General features: G+C 43.0%; 1 protein-coding gene across 3 annotated transcripts in view; it reads right to left on the minus strand.

The window, feature by feature from the left end:
* The window catches only part of Ptprb (protein tyrosine phosphatase receptor type B), a 101,046-nt gene that overhangs the window by 15,528 nt on the left and 70,998 nt on the right, over positions 1 to 14,520 (minus strand). For 2 of the 3 annotated variants that reach the window (XM_013121544.3, XM_005081479.4), the window contains 11 exons: positions 13,264 to 13,507; positions 11,559 to 11,665; positions 8,489 to 8,588; positions 7,609 to 7,692; positions 7,469 to 7,486; positions 7,275 to 7,356; positions 6,741 to 6,831; positions 5,973 to 6,049; positions 4,096 to 4,230; positions 2,514 to 2,636; positions 1,913 to 2,076 (listed from right to left, as the gene is read on the minus strand). In XM_013121544.3, coding sequence (XP_012976998.1) covers positions 1,913 to 2,076; positions 2,514 to 2,636; positions 4,096 to 4,230; positions 5,973 to 6,049; positions 6,741 to 6,831; positions 7,275 to 7,356; positions 7,469 to 7,486; positions 7,609 to 7,692; positions 8,489 to 8,588; positions 11,559 to 11,665; positions 13,264 to 13,507 — 1,225 coding nt within the window. The remainder of the gene's footprint in view (positions 1 to 1,912; positions 2,077 to 2,513; positions 2,637 to 4,095; positions 4,231 to 5,972; positions 6,050 to 6,740; positions 6,832 to 7,274; positions 7,357 to 7,468; positions 7,487 to 7,608; positions 7,693 to 8,488; positions 8,589 to 11,558; positions 11,666 to 13,263; positions 13,508 to 14,520) is intronic. The other variant, XM_021233752.2, reaches the window with a different exon arrangement.

Here is a 14,520-nt window from a genome sequence, read left to right on the forward strand (position 1 = left end):
GGGTTTATCTTCCTTCCCCTCACTAAACCATTAGATTACATTCCTAAAGCTAGCCATCAAGGTTTATTCTTGAGGCTGATCACCAAGGTCCAACTGTCAAGACCCCAAGATCCAGGAATCAAAATTCATTATTAAAATACCCAATCAACATTTACCAAAGGCCAGGTATTGGTGGAACACACCTTTAATCCCAGCACTAGGGAGGTAGAGGCAGGGGCGGATCTCTGTGGACCGACAGCCTCCAAAACAATACAGAGAAACCCTATCTTGTAAAACCAAAAAAAAAAAAAAAAAGAAAGAAAGAAAGAAAAAACGAAACAAAACAAAATACAAACAACAACAAAACCACTAACCAATGCCTCCTAGCTCATTCTAACATGGAACTGCCCCTTTCTCTCTTAAAATGAACACTTGCAAAGCTATTTGCTGTCATTTCTGCCCAGTTCAGATTCAACCATCTTGTCTCTCTGCCTTGTTCAATAAAGTATCTCTTTGTGTAGGAAACTGGTGTTTGGGTGTGGTCTGTGCCTAATCTGGGCTCCAGAGGGGAGCACTCCACAGCACTTCATCCCCTCATCCAGCCTGCCGTATTTGGTTATAGCATCATCAGAGGATAAGAGCATGCTATTAGACCTGGAGGAGAGTCTAGGGCAGTGTACTCTGTAGGTGGATAAGGCTTCTTCAGCAAGAGAAGTAAGAAAGCTATCTCAAGGAGACAAAAGTAGCAGGAAACTACAGAGAAACCCTGTCTCGAAAAAAACAAAATATCAGGAATCAAGAATAAGTTTGTGCGCCAGACTCAGAAAGAAAAATCACGTTTTCTCTTTTATTCAGGACCTAAATGAAAAATTATACGAGGTGGTTTGAACGGGTGATATCTCCCACAATTTGGCATTTGAACACTTGGTCCACAGTTAGTGGTGCCCTTTGGGTAGGTTTAGAATGTGTGACCTTACGGGAGGAAGGATGTCACTGTGGGCAGGCTTTGAGTGTTTGTAGCCATGCCCCTCTTCCTGTCTGCTCTCTGCTTCTTGCTTCTAGTTGAGCACGTAAGCTCCCAGCTGCCTCTCCTACCTCCCGCCATGCTCTTGCTGGCTGCCCTGCTGTTCCTGCCATAATGGACTCGAAACCTCTGTGACTATGAGCCCAAAGGAACCCTTTATCCCATAAGGTGCCTTGTTCATGGTGCTTTATCACAGCAACAGAAAAGTAACTAATACATTGTGTGTGTGTGTGTGTGTCTGTGTGTGTGTCTGTGTGTCTGTGTGTGTCTGTGTGTGTGTGTGATAAAACTAGAAAGGGGGCCATGAGAGAGGAGACAGTGATCTCAAGAGGGAAGAAGGTAATGGAATACATGTGATATGAAGGCAGAGAGTAAGGATGGAACCCATGGGAGGAAGGCAGGCTATATGGGGGAGGGCTGTGGGGGAGGAAAACCCACAAAAATAAAGTATGATATAAGGACATACATGTATGAAAATGTGGTAGGGAAACCTAGTGGTCTGTACGATAATCTAAAAGTATTAACTTAAGAATTGAAGAAGCAAAAACAAAAGAATAAACTTATAAAGTCAACCCCTTGGCTGGAATGCAAGAGGAAATGAGGGGACAGACACTGGACCGAAGGTGAGATGGGAACCATGATGGAGGCCGCGGAGGTCACTTAAGGATTCTGTATTCCATGCCCTGGGGAAGACAGCAAGAAGAGAATGAGGGGGAGCACAAAGTGGGAGGTGAAGAAAATGGAAAGGGAGAGGCTGTGAGGAAGAAGAAGACGGAGAAGAGCGTGAGGCACTCCCCGGAGACGAGGCGGCCTGGTTGGCTTGGAGAAACCCAATGCACCATGCGCCTTTGTGTTGCTGCAGACTCTTACTAATGTCGCCTCCACCTTGGCGACTCAGGTTGCTCATACCTGCAGTGCACTATGGTGGGCCCGGCTCCCAGGCTTCTGTTGATGTAGTCCCTGACAGTCCTCACAAACTGGATCAGAGACTGGGTGGTCTCTGGGACTCCATGATCTGGCCATACGGTGTAGTGAAAGTGACGGATGAGTCTGTGTGCATCCAACTGTTCTTCCTGCAGGGATGGAGAACAGATGATAAGAGCAACGACTGAGGGAAAAACTCAAGAACTCTGACAACTGTGTCATTCTGGAGTTTTCGTGGTCTGAAACTACGTGCTATGAACCAGGAAAGACAGGATTCGCAGAGTCTCCTCTATGTAAGCTGGGTAGTTTCTTTTATTCCCTCCCTCCCTCCCTTCTCCCTCCTTTCCTCCCTCTTTTCTTCCTTCCCTCCCTCCCTCTCTCCTTCCTTCTTTCTTTCCTTCCTTCCTACTCTTTTCCTGAGATAGGGTCTTTTGTAGCCCAGGCTTGCCCCAAGTTCTCTATGTATGTGAGGATGACCTTGAACTTCTTTTGCCTCCACCTCCCAAATGCTGGGGTTCCAAATATGTAACCACAGTACCTGGCTTCTAAGTTGGGTTTTAAAATGAAGTCAAGCAAACCAACATACACTGCATATGTTAAATTCTCTGATGGTCCACTCAGGTAGTACTGACTCTGACACCATCTGCAGGATGAGGTCCCCATAGTAGAGTGAGTCCTGGTCTGCTGGCCAGTAATGGTCACACTTTACCTAGAAGAGAACAGACTGGAAAAATAAGCCTGTAAACCTGACAGTGAGTGAATCCCTCCCTCCTTAAAATCCCTTCCTGAGTTAGGGATCCAGGATCAGCTGCTAAAGAAGCTTAATCATCTACTTTCTATTAACCTGCTCATGGCCAGTGACACAGGTGGGCTGCTACTCCAAAGGATAGCAAGAAAATGCTTCCCTGCCCCCGAAGCAGCTCCCAATCCCAACTTTTAGCTTCATCTACTTTTGGGACAACTTAAGGTTTTTTTGGTTCTTCCTTAATGATTTCTTCAGTGTCCTGGTCCCACCAGCCAATATAAACAATGACTTAAAAATCTCTTGTTCTTGGCCTGGGGCCATACCTCAGTGGCAGAGAGGCCTTGCATAGCATGCACAAGTCCTAGGATTCCTTCCCAAGAACTTCAGAGAAAGGGGGAAAATGTTCTTTGTGAAGAAAAACCTAACCAAGCAGAGGAAGGCATTGTCTTCCTGGCCCTGTTTTGTTCCCATTTTTATCACTTTCCTTACTTGGACCACATGCCAAAGAGATCTATGAGAATCTAGAACTTTCAACTAAACTTGTGTTGACACGCACAAAGAGATGAAGATGGAGATTCAAGTATTTTTCTGATAAGTGCTGTGGAACACATTAATTAAAATTGATATATTTCATTAGATGCATATTTATTGACAGCCAATATATATTTGTATCTTTGCGTGTAGACATGAGTATCAAATACAATGAACATGGCTTTTATTTTACTGTGCATGGTGAGGCAAGCTATATAGCTATATATGTATATTGAAATTCTATTTGCATGGATATGTAATATGTTTACATGGATATGTATTCTAGCCATTTTATTGGTATTTATAGTTGCATATATCATATAAATATCATCTAATAAGACTAGTCTTGCAGAGAAAGATGTGGGTCCCATTCTAGCCAGGATGATGGAAGATTGTCTGGAAATCCAACATATAAATATGAAGCTCTTTACATTTAGTCTTTTAATCCTAAAAGTAGCTATATAATGTAAAAGATTATAACTGGGGATTATATATATATATATATGTGAGATAGTTCAGACAGATATCTTACTTCATGTCTGCCAGTACAGCCTAAAATACTTCTGAGAGGCCCCTCAACTCTGGTAGGATCTCTCGCTAGTGATGCTCTGTAGGACAGAGCATACATGGGATCAGGCCTTCTTCCTGCTCATGTTCACTTCCCACTGTCCCAGGCTTCACATGCAAATGTCTTTGGAAGAAATGTCTGACTGAGAATTTACAAAAGGATCCAGGATGTTTTATAATCAAGTGGCTTAATTCCCTAACAGCTTTCTCCCAGGGTCTCCTCTTGGCGTTTGTGGGTGTGGCTCTGGATGGAGGAGGAGGACAGAATCTCATCAGAACAACAGCAGAAAGCAAAGCCAGAGAGGCAGGAAGACTGTTTACTCACTCGGCCTTTCTCAACACACTGGGTCACCATGACGATGTTGTGAACGTTTTGTTCCCACGCCATTTTCCAGAAGTCATCCTTGGTGCCAGGAAGCGGTCCCTGAGTGGCGATATATTCTCTTCTGAAGTTGTTACCCTGTGATGAATTTACAATATGGAGAGTCAGAAACAATGGGCTCTTCAGAACTGTAAACAAAGGGTTGGTTTGCAGATTAGAAGGTATGGAGCTCTCTGCCAGGCCCTCGAGTGGAGAATAAGATACAAACACAAGTGTTGAGGCTTGGGAGTAGGAAGAATAAAGGCATTGGACCACTGTTCAAAGTCACATTGCCCTTTATCAGCTGGGACTGTTGTAAAGACAAATGGAGGATTCCAGTCGCAATATAGAAAACAATTTTACTCTTGTTTGTGTGTCCCTGTGTGCCTCTGTGTATGTTTGTGTGTGTCTATGTGTACCCATGTGTGTCTGTGTATGCCTGTGTGTGTACCTGTGTGTGTGTATATGTCTGTGTGCACCTCTGTGTGTGTTTAGTGTTTGTGTGTTTAAACTGTTCAAAGGACTGATTTTAGTCTTTTTGGATAATTGACATCACAATAATTCAGAAAGAGATATCATGCAAAGGAAGCTTAATGGGGAATGAACCACTGATGCCCTGAGCTTTTATCAGATACTGTGCAGTGGGTCTGGACATTTGCAGATCTGACTTAATCCTAACCATGGTGACCTAGATATTTCCACTAATTCATTCTTCACTTCAGCATTACAGAATTAGTTTCAAGTCTTAGTGGAAGCGCATTTCTCACTGCCTTTGTTCAAGATCTCTATATTACATCAGCTCTGCCATCCACAACCCAGCCACCCACACACTGCTTCTCAGCTGACTACTCTTTATTTATCCTTAGCCCCTTGTCACTTTTCATCTTCCTCTCTATCAGGTGACATTCTCCTCCTCTTCCTCCATGTTCTGTGGTAACCTCTGTTCTCTTCTACTACTCAGTGTGCTCCTCCGGCTGGTAGGGATGGGATTACACGGGGGCTGGTAAGAAATGCAAAATACCAGGATCTTCCTACCTTTGCTAGATAGAACGGATGGTATTCAAGAGTGAATGGTATCGTTTGTTCATTTAGGAGACTCTGCTCTGGCATGGTAAGCATGGCATTGCCCTGTGACTCTTCAAGGTCTTGACTGTTCAATAGTTCTCTTAGAGACATAATCCCTTTCTCAGTGTTTAGATTATAGCTATCACTTAATTGGTTAACATCTATTGAAGGCATAGGCAATAATTTCAGGTATTTTCCTAATTTTTTGGAAAAGGAATTAGGGCCTCAATGAGGTGACAGAACTTGCTGTGTCATGGAATCAGTCAGAGACAGAAGTGAAATGCAGATCTGGGTTTTTTTTTTTTTACCTTTAAAGCCTCTTTCCTTGTGGTGTATGTGGGAGGTTGGCAAGATGTAAGCCAGTATCAGGTCCCAGAAGTTAACACAACTTTGAAGTGTGTTTGTGTGGGGGGGGGGAGGTTTCCAGAAGTCCAAGTAACAAGGGGTTGGCCCTTTTGGCATGGCAGTCTTAGCCATGGGGGCCATCTCTTTTGTTCAACTCTAATCTTACTTATCTCAGGGCCACAGAAAGAAAATAATCTTTGAACATGCATCCTGGGTTCATGAGAATTGCACCTGACCATGGTCATTGTGAAAAACAGGGCTTAACAGTGATTGAAGAAAACAGCTTGTGTTTTATGGCAACCAGACACAGTCTTTTAAATATTGCAAGTGTTTCTAGACAGAACAGTGGGGCAGCTCCAAAGGAGTGACATGTCCTGCATAACTGTCATTCAAGCTTCCTGCTGGACACTGTAGCCTGGGAGTTCACTTACGGGGATGTAGCTGGCATTGATATAGTCAGAGCACGGGTCATCGTCTACGTTGGACAGCTTCACTCTTGATGTATCATCTGGAAGGAGATTTATTGAAAGGTTTGCTGCAGTGTCTACATGGAATGATATCCCCATGTAGGCAAGTGGTATTAGACTGCTTTATCTCTGATCCCCACAGCAGCTCCAAGAGAAGTGTTCCTATATCTGTTTAATAGTTGGGGCTCTGACAGGTAATTTGGGGTGTGTGACACTGGCAACGCATAAACAATAGGTGTAGGAGACAATGGGAAGCCCCATCTAGAGTTTCCTTTGCAGCATTATAACACTTGCTTAATGCAGCAGCCAGCTTTTTCTCTTCTGGAACGAATACTAGCCAGAAGAACCACCTTTGATGGCTTTACCAGACAGGGTAGGCTGCTTTTCCTAAAAATCGCTAACCAGAGACTGTGAGGTGAACCAAAGTGAGTCAATCATCAGAGCCCTGCTCTTCACTTTGGTCATGCTCTGAGCCTCCGAAGAGGAAAAGTAAGAACGGCAAAGGGAGCCGCCAACCAGTCCTCTCAGAACCAGAATGTAAAATGGCCATTATCCTTGTGAGAGAAGCGTGCGAGCATTTGAAACATTCCTTACTAAAGTCATTTAGAGCTAAGAGGGTACATATCCAGCTAATGCACACGCACACACACACACACAAGTGCACACTTACATTCATGCATACTCATGCTTGTGGTTTTTATGTTATAGTACAAGCTCCAACACAAAACTTACAGGGCAGTATGTTGTTGTATCGATTTTTCCCTCTATTCTCAGGCAAGAGAGCAATGTCATATGACTGGTTTCTACCCACATCTTTTAAGTCCTGTTAGGTTTAAAAAAAAGTTTGTAAGTGGAGATTATAAAATAAGGCAACTCATACACCCATGAGATACATAACACCATAAATACAGGTGTACATGAATTACAGTTTACAGAACACCTGGTAGTCCATATGCATGGGTTCTGACTCTTTCCACAGCCCTACACAGGAGATGCTTCTCACACCATCCTACAGAGGGACTTAAGGATGATAAATCCCATGCTCTAGGACACACATATGGCAAAATTGAGAAGCATGTTCAAAGCCTGGGTACTCTTTTCCAAACTATTTCCCAGACAAGTGAATGTCCAGGCTGAGTAACTGACAGCATTGCATCGAAATTTGTTTTCTCTTTCCCATAGGCATCCCAACCATGACTTCACAGTAACATTCAAGAGGGAATTCTACAGGTGGGGTACATAAGCTTCCCTGGGCCTGCATGGTACCTCATATTCCTTGGAGAGAAGGTAGTTGGAGTCAGCCTGCAGCTTCATGAAATGCCCTTCAAACAGATTTATCTTTATGGGGCTGTAATTAAAAACAAGACAAAAGGAAAAACGTTACTGAAGAAACAGGGAAAGTGCTATTACCAGTTTGAGTCGTATTTCAAAAACAGATTAATTAATACGTTTTCTCTTACCAAGAGGTTTTCCGGTTGCTGTGAGACAGACAAAAAGGAAAAGAAAAAAAGAAAAAAAAAAAAGAAAGCGGGGCCTTGTTAGCAAATCTCACAGAATACCATCGTTCAGTAAACAATGTGAAGGAAACTTTGGCACTTACCCTTTCTGGCCTAGATTCAAATGGACAGACAAAGGCCTATCCCTGTGGATGCTCAGGCGGGCAGAAGGCCTTTCCCGACCGTGGCTGAAACACAGGACACAGATTTCTCTATTCTAATTATGTTACAACTTCCCTGTTTATGCTAAGGCTGTGCACACTTGTGCAGATGTGAAACTTTCAGATTCCATGGAGGTCTGCCCTCAGCCGACATCTCTTTGGGGGAGGGAGAGGAGATGGACTGACATAAGGCTTCTTGCCCACTCAGGGACACATCTCTGGGATAACTGGAATGCTTGTCTCCTGATGTTTGGCTACAGGTCATAATCGCTTCTCACACTCAAGAAAACTTCCCTTAAGAAAGTTCCCTAAACCAGAAAACCTCAGTGCCAGGGAGAACACAAAATGAGCAAAATCAGTGACAGAAGAGGGTGTGGTCCTGGAAAGCACATGCTGGCTTTCTCATTCCCTTTAGTTCTTTCTGAAATTAGGGTGGCTGATAAATCCCTAGATGGGCATGCTGGCTGAACTTTCTATGGCATATCAGCGAAGCATGCTGGCACACAGGTTGGAAAAGTCTGTCTTCATGAGGATATGTACCAACTGTTTTGCCTATGCAAAAGGATTTTGTTTCATATTTAAACAGAGCTACTGATGGCCTCTCATTTGTTGGTGAGAGCCCAGGGCACCTGTGGTTTGGAGAAAACCTGGAGAGCTATGAGTCACGGATTCAGAGTTTGACTCTTGTTTTCACTAAGGAAACTCCGGTCATCTAACATGGAGAAATGAAATTATTTTCCCCTTTCAGGCTAATGGGCATTTTTAGTAGCATCTCTACATTTGTGAACCTGATCACTAACATGAACCTTATATTCATACTTACTTAGCTTTCTGTCTGCAGATGAAGAAGGCGACAAGGGCCACCAGCATGCCGATTAGAAACAGGCCAGCGCTCACTCCTTCAATAACTCCAAACAAGGGCTCTGTGACAACCCAGGTGAAAACAACAAACAAAAGGAGAGGAAGTTAGTGGTAAGAAACCAATTTGATAGCTATGAAAGTTGTCTTCTGAAGTAATGTTGTTATTTGTGCCATTCAAGATGAGGTATTGACTATCCTAAGGCCACGGCTAGCAGCTGAGGTGAAAGAGCTGCCTACATCCTGTTATAAGCAGGTTGGTTTCAGAGGAAAAGTTTATCAATTTTGGGAGCTGATGATGTATGTCTTTTTTTTTTAATTGATTCTTTGTGGCTCTCACATCTTGCATCCTGATCCTACTTATCTCTCCATCCCCTCACATCCTCTCTCTGCCCTTGCAACTTCCCCTCTCAAGATAAAACAAAACTTAAAAGAAAAACCAAAAGCAAACAAAGCAACTGAAGAAGGAAGGAGGAGGAAGAAGATGAGGAAGAAGAGGAAGAAGAAGAAGAAGAAGAAGAAGAAGAAGAAGAAGAAGAAGAAGAAGAAGAAGAAGAAGAAGAAGAAGAAGAAGGAGGAGAAAAAGAAGAAGATCTTATCATGGAAGCTATAGTGTGGCCCAGAATGTCACACAGTTTACTCTTTAGTCCACACATCTTTACTTGTAAGTATTCATTGCTGAGTCACTGGTCTGTTTTTTATTTGAAAAGCCTTCTTATTTTGTCTTTCTGGTTTAGTTTTGTGGAGTAGCCCATTTTGTGAGTTCCACTCTAAGACATTGGATCAGTTTATTCTATATTAACTTATATTAATCATCAAATCAACACAGTCATTTTCCTTTTAATGTGTTTATGATTCTGCTTTGAATACTTGCTTAGCATCTTTTTTTATTGAAATACATAAATTTTCTGTTGCATCATAATAGTTCAAATTGAAAAGAATCTTGTTTACAAAGTCTCTACTCAACAATAAGTTACAGTTGGGTACATCCAAATCCTTTTAGCTGGGGCTACCGATCCTTCTCGGACCTGAGATGAAGGAGGTTATCACCATATTTGCCAGAATCAGAGAGGAAGGTCTGTGAGGTTGGACCATCCTTTATCATGCATCAGGAGAGGCCAGCACAACGTCCCCAGACCAAACAAGGAAAGCTGGGATGTGGTGGTGTCAAGGGGTGAGGTGATGAGGGTCATGCAATAATCATCACAGTTGAGAAAATCAGAGTAGAGGCAATTCTGAGACAGCAGGTTTAGACAGAATATGCCTGAACAGTAGCTGAAACAGACTGGGCAAGTTACTTAACCTCAGGTTCTCCCATTTAAAATGGAGGGGACAGTAGCTGCAGAAGCTATTCTCTATAGAATGCAGAACTAGCTCCAAAGGGGTGACCAGCAAGTGTCACTTACCATGACCACCCATGGTATCCCTCAAACTTCTACACAGGCCTCCTCCAAACATTCAGGCAAAGCCTTTCAAATTTATATTTAAATTTAAAAATTATTACTGTTGTTTTGCAGTGCTGGGGATTGGATTTGGGGGTGGGGTGGGGGTGAGGTCCTCCTGTACCAGGCAAGAGCTCTACCACTGGATTACAGGTGAGTGATAGCACACTGTCCTCTACACCAACAGTTTTATTTACTTTTTAATACATTTACTTATGTGTGCGTGGGTGTGCCATGGTGAGAATGTGGAGGTCAGAGGACAACATGCTGGAGTTGGTTCTCTCCTTTCCTATGTAGATTCTTAGAGATCAAACTCTAGCAGTCGGGCTTGGAGGCAAGCAAGTGCCTTTAACCACTGAGCTGGTTCACCAGCCCCAGATTTTAACCAATGTAAAAGAAAACATAACAAACAAAAGGAAGGCAAAAAAGTCGCCTGTAACCTATTTTTGGATATCATAATTAATACTTAGTGTTTTTCCTCCCCTCTTCTTTGACATGTACACTTGTCCCTAGTGTTTAAGGGTGATGGCTTCCATGACCCCAATGCCTATGGCTTCCATGACCCCAATGCCTAAATAGTGGTGTGTCATTTGCATATAAACCCGACCACTCTCTGTTTGATGTAGAACACCTCCAGATTAACTGACAATGCCTACACAATGTAAATGTGGTGTCAGCAGTTGGTTGACTATATTGTTTAGAGAACAATGGCATGAAAAGAAAGTTTGTTCATAATTAGCACAAACATGTATTTGTTCTTGATTTTTTTAAATATATGCAGTATTGAACCCATGGATACACAGAACTAGCTCCAATGCATGGTTGGTGTTAGAGTCCATGAGAAGTCTCTGAAAGACCACAAGCCATGTATGCAGTCAGCAAGAGTGTTCATTAATATTACCAACAAGTTGGGGTCTAACCATCTGACAAAAGCTCACATGCTCCTTTTAAGTAGGGTTAGAGGAATTCCAGGGAGGAGAGATTAGTCTGGAGGCTGATTGGTGGGTCTAAAAAAAAAGTTCATAGGATTGGTAGGTGGCTGTAATGGTTAGGGAGTTTCCAGAGGCAGAGTAGGGAAAGCTACCTTTTGGAAGCGAGAGGCTGTGGCATGCCTGCTGGTTGGTTGCCGCTGAGTGTGATGCTCCTGAGAATTGCTTGCTCAGCTCCAACCACCTCCAGTAAATGGAAACTAAGGCCTGGTCCCTGGCAGGGGCTATCAGAGACCCTAAGTCACTGTCCCTCCTAGTTTTCTGTCCCATCTACAACAGAGAGCCCTTTGTGCCTACTTACATTTTGACCCCTGTAAATTCTTAATATTGGTGTTTTTCATTGACGTAAAATTTAAAGTTTTAGTGGGAAAACATTGTGTACTTCCATTCCACCTTCTTTTAAGAATATTCTCCCTCCAGTCTGTTCTGTAGAACTGGTATAATCCCTCTAATTCACATCAATCCATGACCACGTGGATATTAAAATCCAAGGAACAATAAACGTCCAGCCACCGTCAGGAAAGTTACCATCCCTCCCCACTAATGGTTCCTGTAGATGAAGTGGTGACTGGAGGAGACATGAATAGATGGAATGGAGCCTTACCTGACTCAGTGGTGATAGGCAAAGAGAAAAACGTATCCGAATAGAGGGGCTTTGTGAACTCTTTCAAGTCCTCGTCAAACAGCTGTGTAAAGGCCCGGATGCTGATTCTGCAAGAAAACAATTTATTTAAATGCAAGTCAGTGACTGATCTGAGTAGGATGGACTGGAAATTGAGTTCAAGGGGAGACAGGGTCCACAGATGGGTGAGATGGATTATGGAATTACAGACATAAGTTCAGATAATAAGTTGATGATTTGCTCATCGAATACTTATTGAGGTCCTGCAGTGTACACTTTTTTAGGAGCCAGGGATGATAATAGGAATAAGGCAAAACGCCTACCATCCCAGGAAACACAATCCCATGGAGGAAGTCAGTAAGTCTACGGATACAATGTGTCTGATGATAACGAGTATCACTGATAGGCCAAGAACATGGAATTCTTTTAAAAAAAAAGCAGAAACAGAAGCAGAAAGAGGAGAAGAGATTGAGGAAGAGGAAGAAGGAGGAGGGGGAAGAAGAAGAAGAAAAAGGAGATTGACAACTTCAACTGTCACTATGGTGATTGTCATTAAGACAGGCAGAGTTCTGACTACATAAAGATCCACGAGCTTTTTGAAGTAGAAATCCCTGGGTTTGTTCATGTTTACTCTGGAGGTCATAGTCTTGCCTGAGAGGTAATAGCAAGCTTGTGTGGGGTCCTGGTGGATACCTGGAGTTCTTGCCCAAAGTGAACTATCTGCTTGCTCTTGTGGATAGGTGGGTGGCAAAGAACTCTCTTAGGTGTGATAATACACCACAGTATCCTACTGGCAGAAAAAAATTCTACTTGGTCTCAGAAGTGAGACTCAAAATATGAAAGAGTCAGTGAGACCTTGCTTAACACTGATCAACCAGAATGCACCTGGCTCACAGGGAACCTGACTGGGGGACCATGTTGCCAGGGTTATCAGACTTGCCACAATACCCAGCAGAGGAGGTCCATTCCCGTGAGGAAATAATAAATTTGGATGTCTGTAGCCTTATCATCCAAGACAGGAGCTTAGGTTTCCTTTCTCTTGAGAATGCTGTTTGGGTGACTCTATTTGCTTTTGGAAACACAATGAAGAATAAGAATGCCACAAATTCCTAGGGCAGGAAGGCTCTGCTGGCTGCAGCTAAGCTTTCTGTGGACCAAGAGCAAACATCTGCTCCATTCATCTGTCACCTAGGAGTGAGGAACAGGTGTTTTCCACCCATTCAGGGCCCCCTTCAAGAGCTCTGCCTGGACGGTAGAGCACTTTCATGTTTACACACCTTGCAGAGTAAGTATAACTTCAGTCTCATTAAAAGTGTATAGCAGAGCTTCCTACTGTTTGGGTCTCCCTAAACTCAGTCTCTCTGAAGCTTTCCACAACAGCGAGCATTGTAGATGACTTGACAAATGCTAACGCAGTTGCAGGAGAGAGCATGACCTATTAAAATCCCTCAATGCTTCACACAATGCGTTGGAGTTTTTGCACGATGCTGAAGGCCCTCTTTGCACATTACCTGTGAATGGAGGCAGGAGCTCAACTCTTACAAATTACTCTCTATAATATAATATAGAGTTCTCTTGCGTGCAGGCCGTTAATCTATGGAGTTCATATGCACCGCACTTGTTCAGCTGCCTGAGCACCTTATAAATGTAGCATGCCTCTCTAGCAAATGACGGCAATGCATCTAACCTGTAGGCGGTGTGTGGCTTCAGAGGTCCATCACAGAACTTTTGCTGACTGGGATCACATTTGCCACCAAGGCTGTCCATCTCTGCTCCGAGCTTAATGTTAAAACTCTTAGAACTGCTGTCGGGACTTTCAGCACACTTGCTGGCAAAATAATTGGTCTGGTAGACTCTAACGGAGGCGTTGTGCCTGTATTCCAGGTAGGAAGGGAGAGGGTGTTGCTGTTCTGGCTTCAGCTCATCCGTGCCTGCAGGAGAAAACCCACAGTTAAAGACTTGTATGTGTGTGTATGAAAGAGAAAGAGAGAGAGAGAGAGAGAGAGAGAGAGAGAGAGAGAGAGAGAGAGAGAGAGAGAGAGAGAGAGGAGGGGGGAGTGTATGATAGAGGGGGATGTATGAGAGAGAGAGAGAGAGGGAGAGAGAGAGAGTGTGTTTAGTGTTGCATTTCTAAGGCTACATGTTTATCCATTATCTTTGGTTATCCCATAATACAGATTCAGCAATCTCAAAAGATGCTATTAAAAGATTGTTTCTAAAAGAAGTATAAATCATTTTATAGTTATGCAATACACAATTGGTTTTCTAGAACATCAAATCAATCAATTATATCAAACAATAACACAGCTCCAGATGCTTGGTAATGCCCCATCAAGAGAGAGAAGTCACCCAATGATCTCTCTACTTTGCCAAACTCACTGTAGTTGCAGAAACTCAAATGATCTGGGAGACAGGGAAGAGACAAGAAACATCATGTCTCAAGGCAGAACAGTTGTCCCCCTGAGGACAACATGTAGGTCCAGAGACCTCTTACTCTTCTGTTGTCTTGGGTACAATTTGGTCCTGGCCCAAATTTGTCTACTTACTCTGAATACTTCCCAGAATATTCTTCCTGTCCACCCGACCTGTTTGGACACTGTGAACTAGTTTTGATGTTGCTTGAGAAAAAAGAAAACACATAACTAATAAGGTAAGTATTATAGAGATGGGATTTTATCTCTGACAGCCTTCCAGAAGTGGATTTATCACAGCACCTAGGACTTTGTTTAATAAGATCTGCTCACCGGGAGCATATCTCAGAAATATTTTTTTCTGATTTATTGGTGTTTTATTTATTCTGTTTCTGGGGAAGCAGATTTGTGGTTAGAGAGGAATTGACCAGGAGAGATTAATTTCAGGAACTAAGGTCCTCCTGATATTATATTCTCAGCTCACATTTTAGAAAGGCCCCAGACAGAGACTTAGGGGTCCTTTATTTCTCTCT

This window comes from Mesocricetus auratus, unplaced genomic scaffold, assembly GCF_017639785.1.
Source record: "Mesocricetus auratus isolate SY011 unplaced genomic scaffold, BCM_Maur_2.0 Super-Scaffold_100011, whole genome shotgun sequence".
In the NCBI taxonomy this organism is placed as follows: domain Eukaryota; kingdom Metazoa; phylum Chordata; class Mammalia; order Rodentia; family Cricetidae; genus Mesocricetus; species Mesocricetus auratus.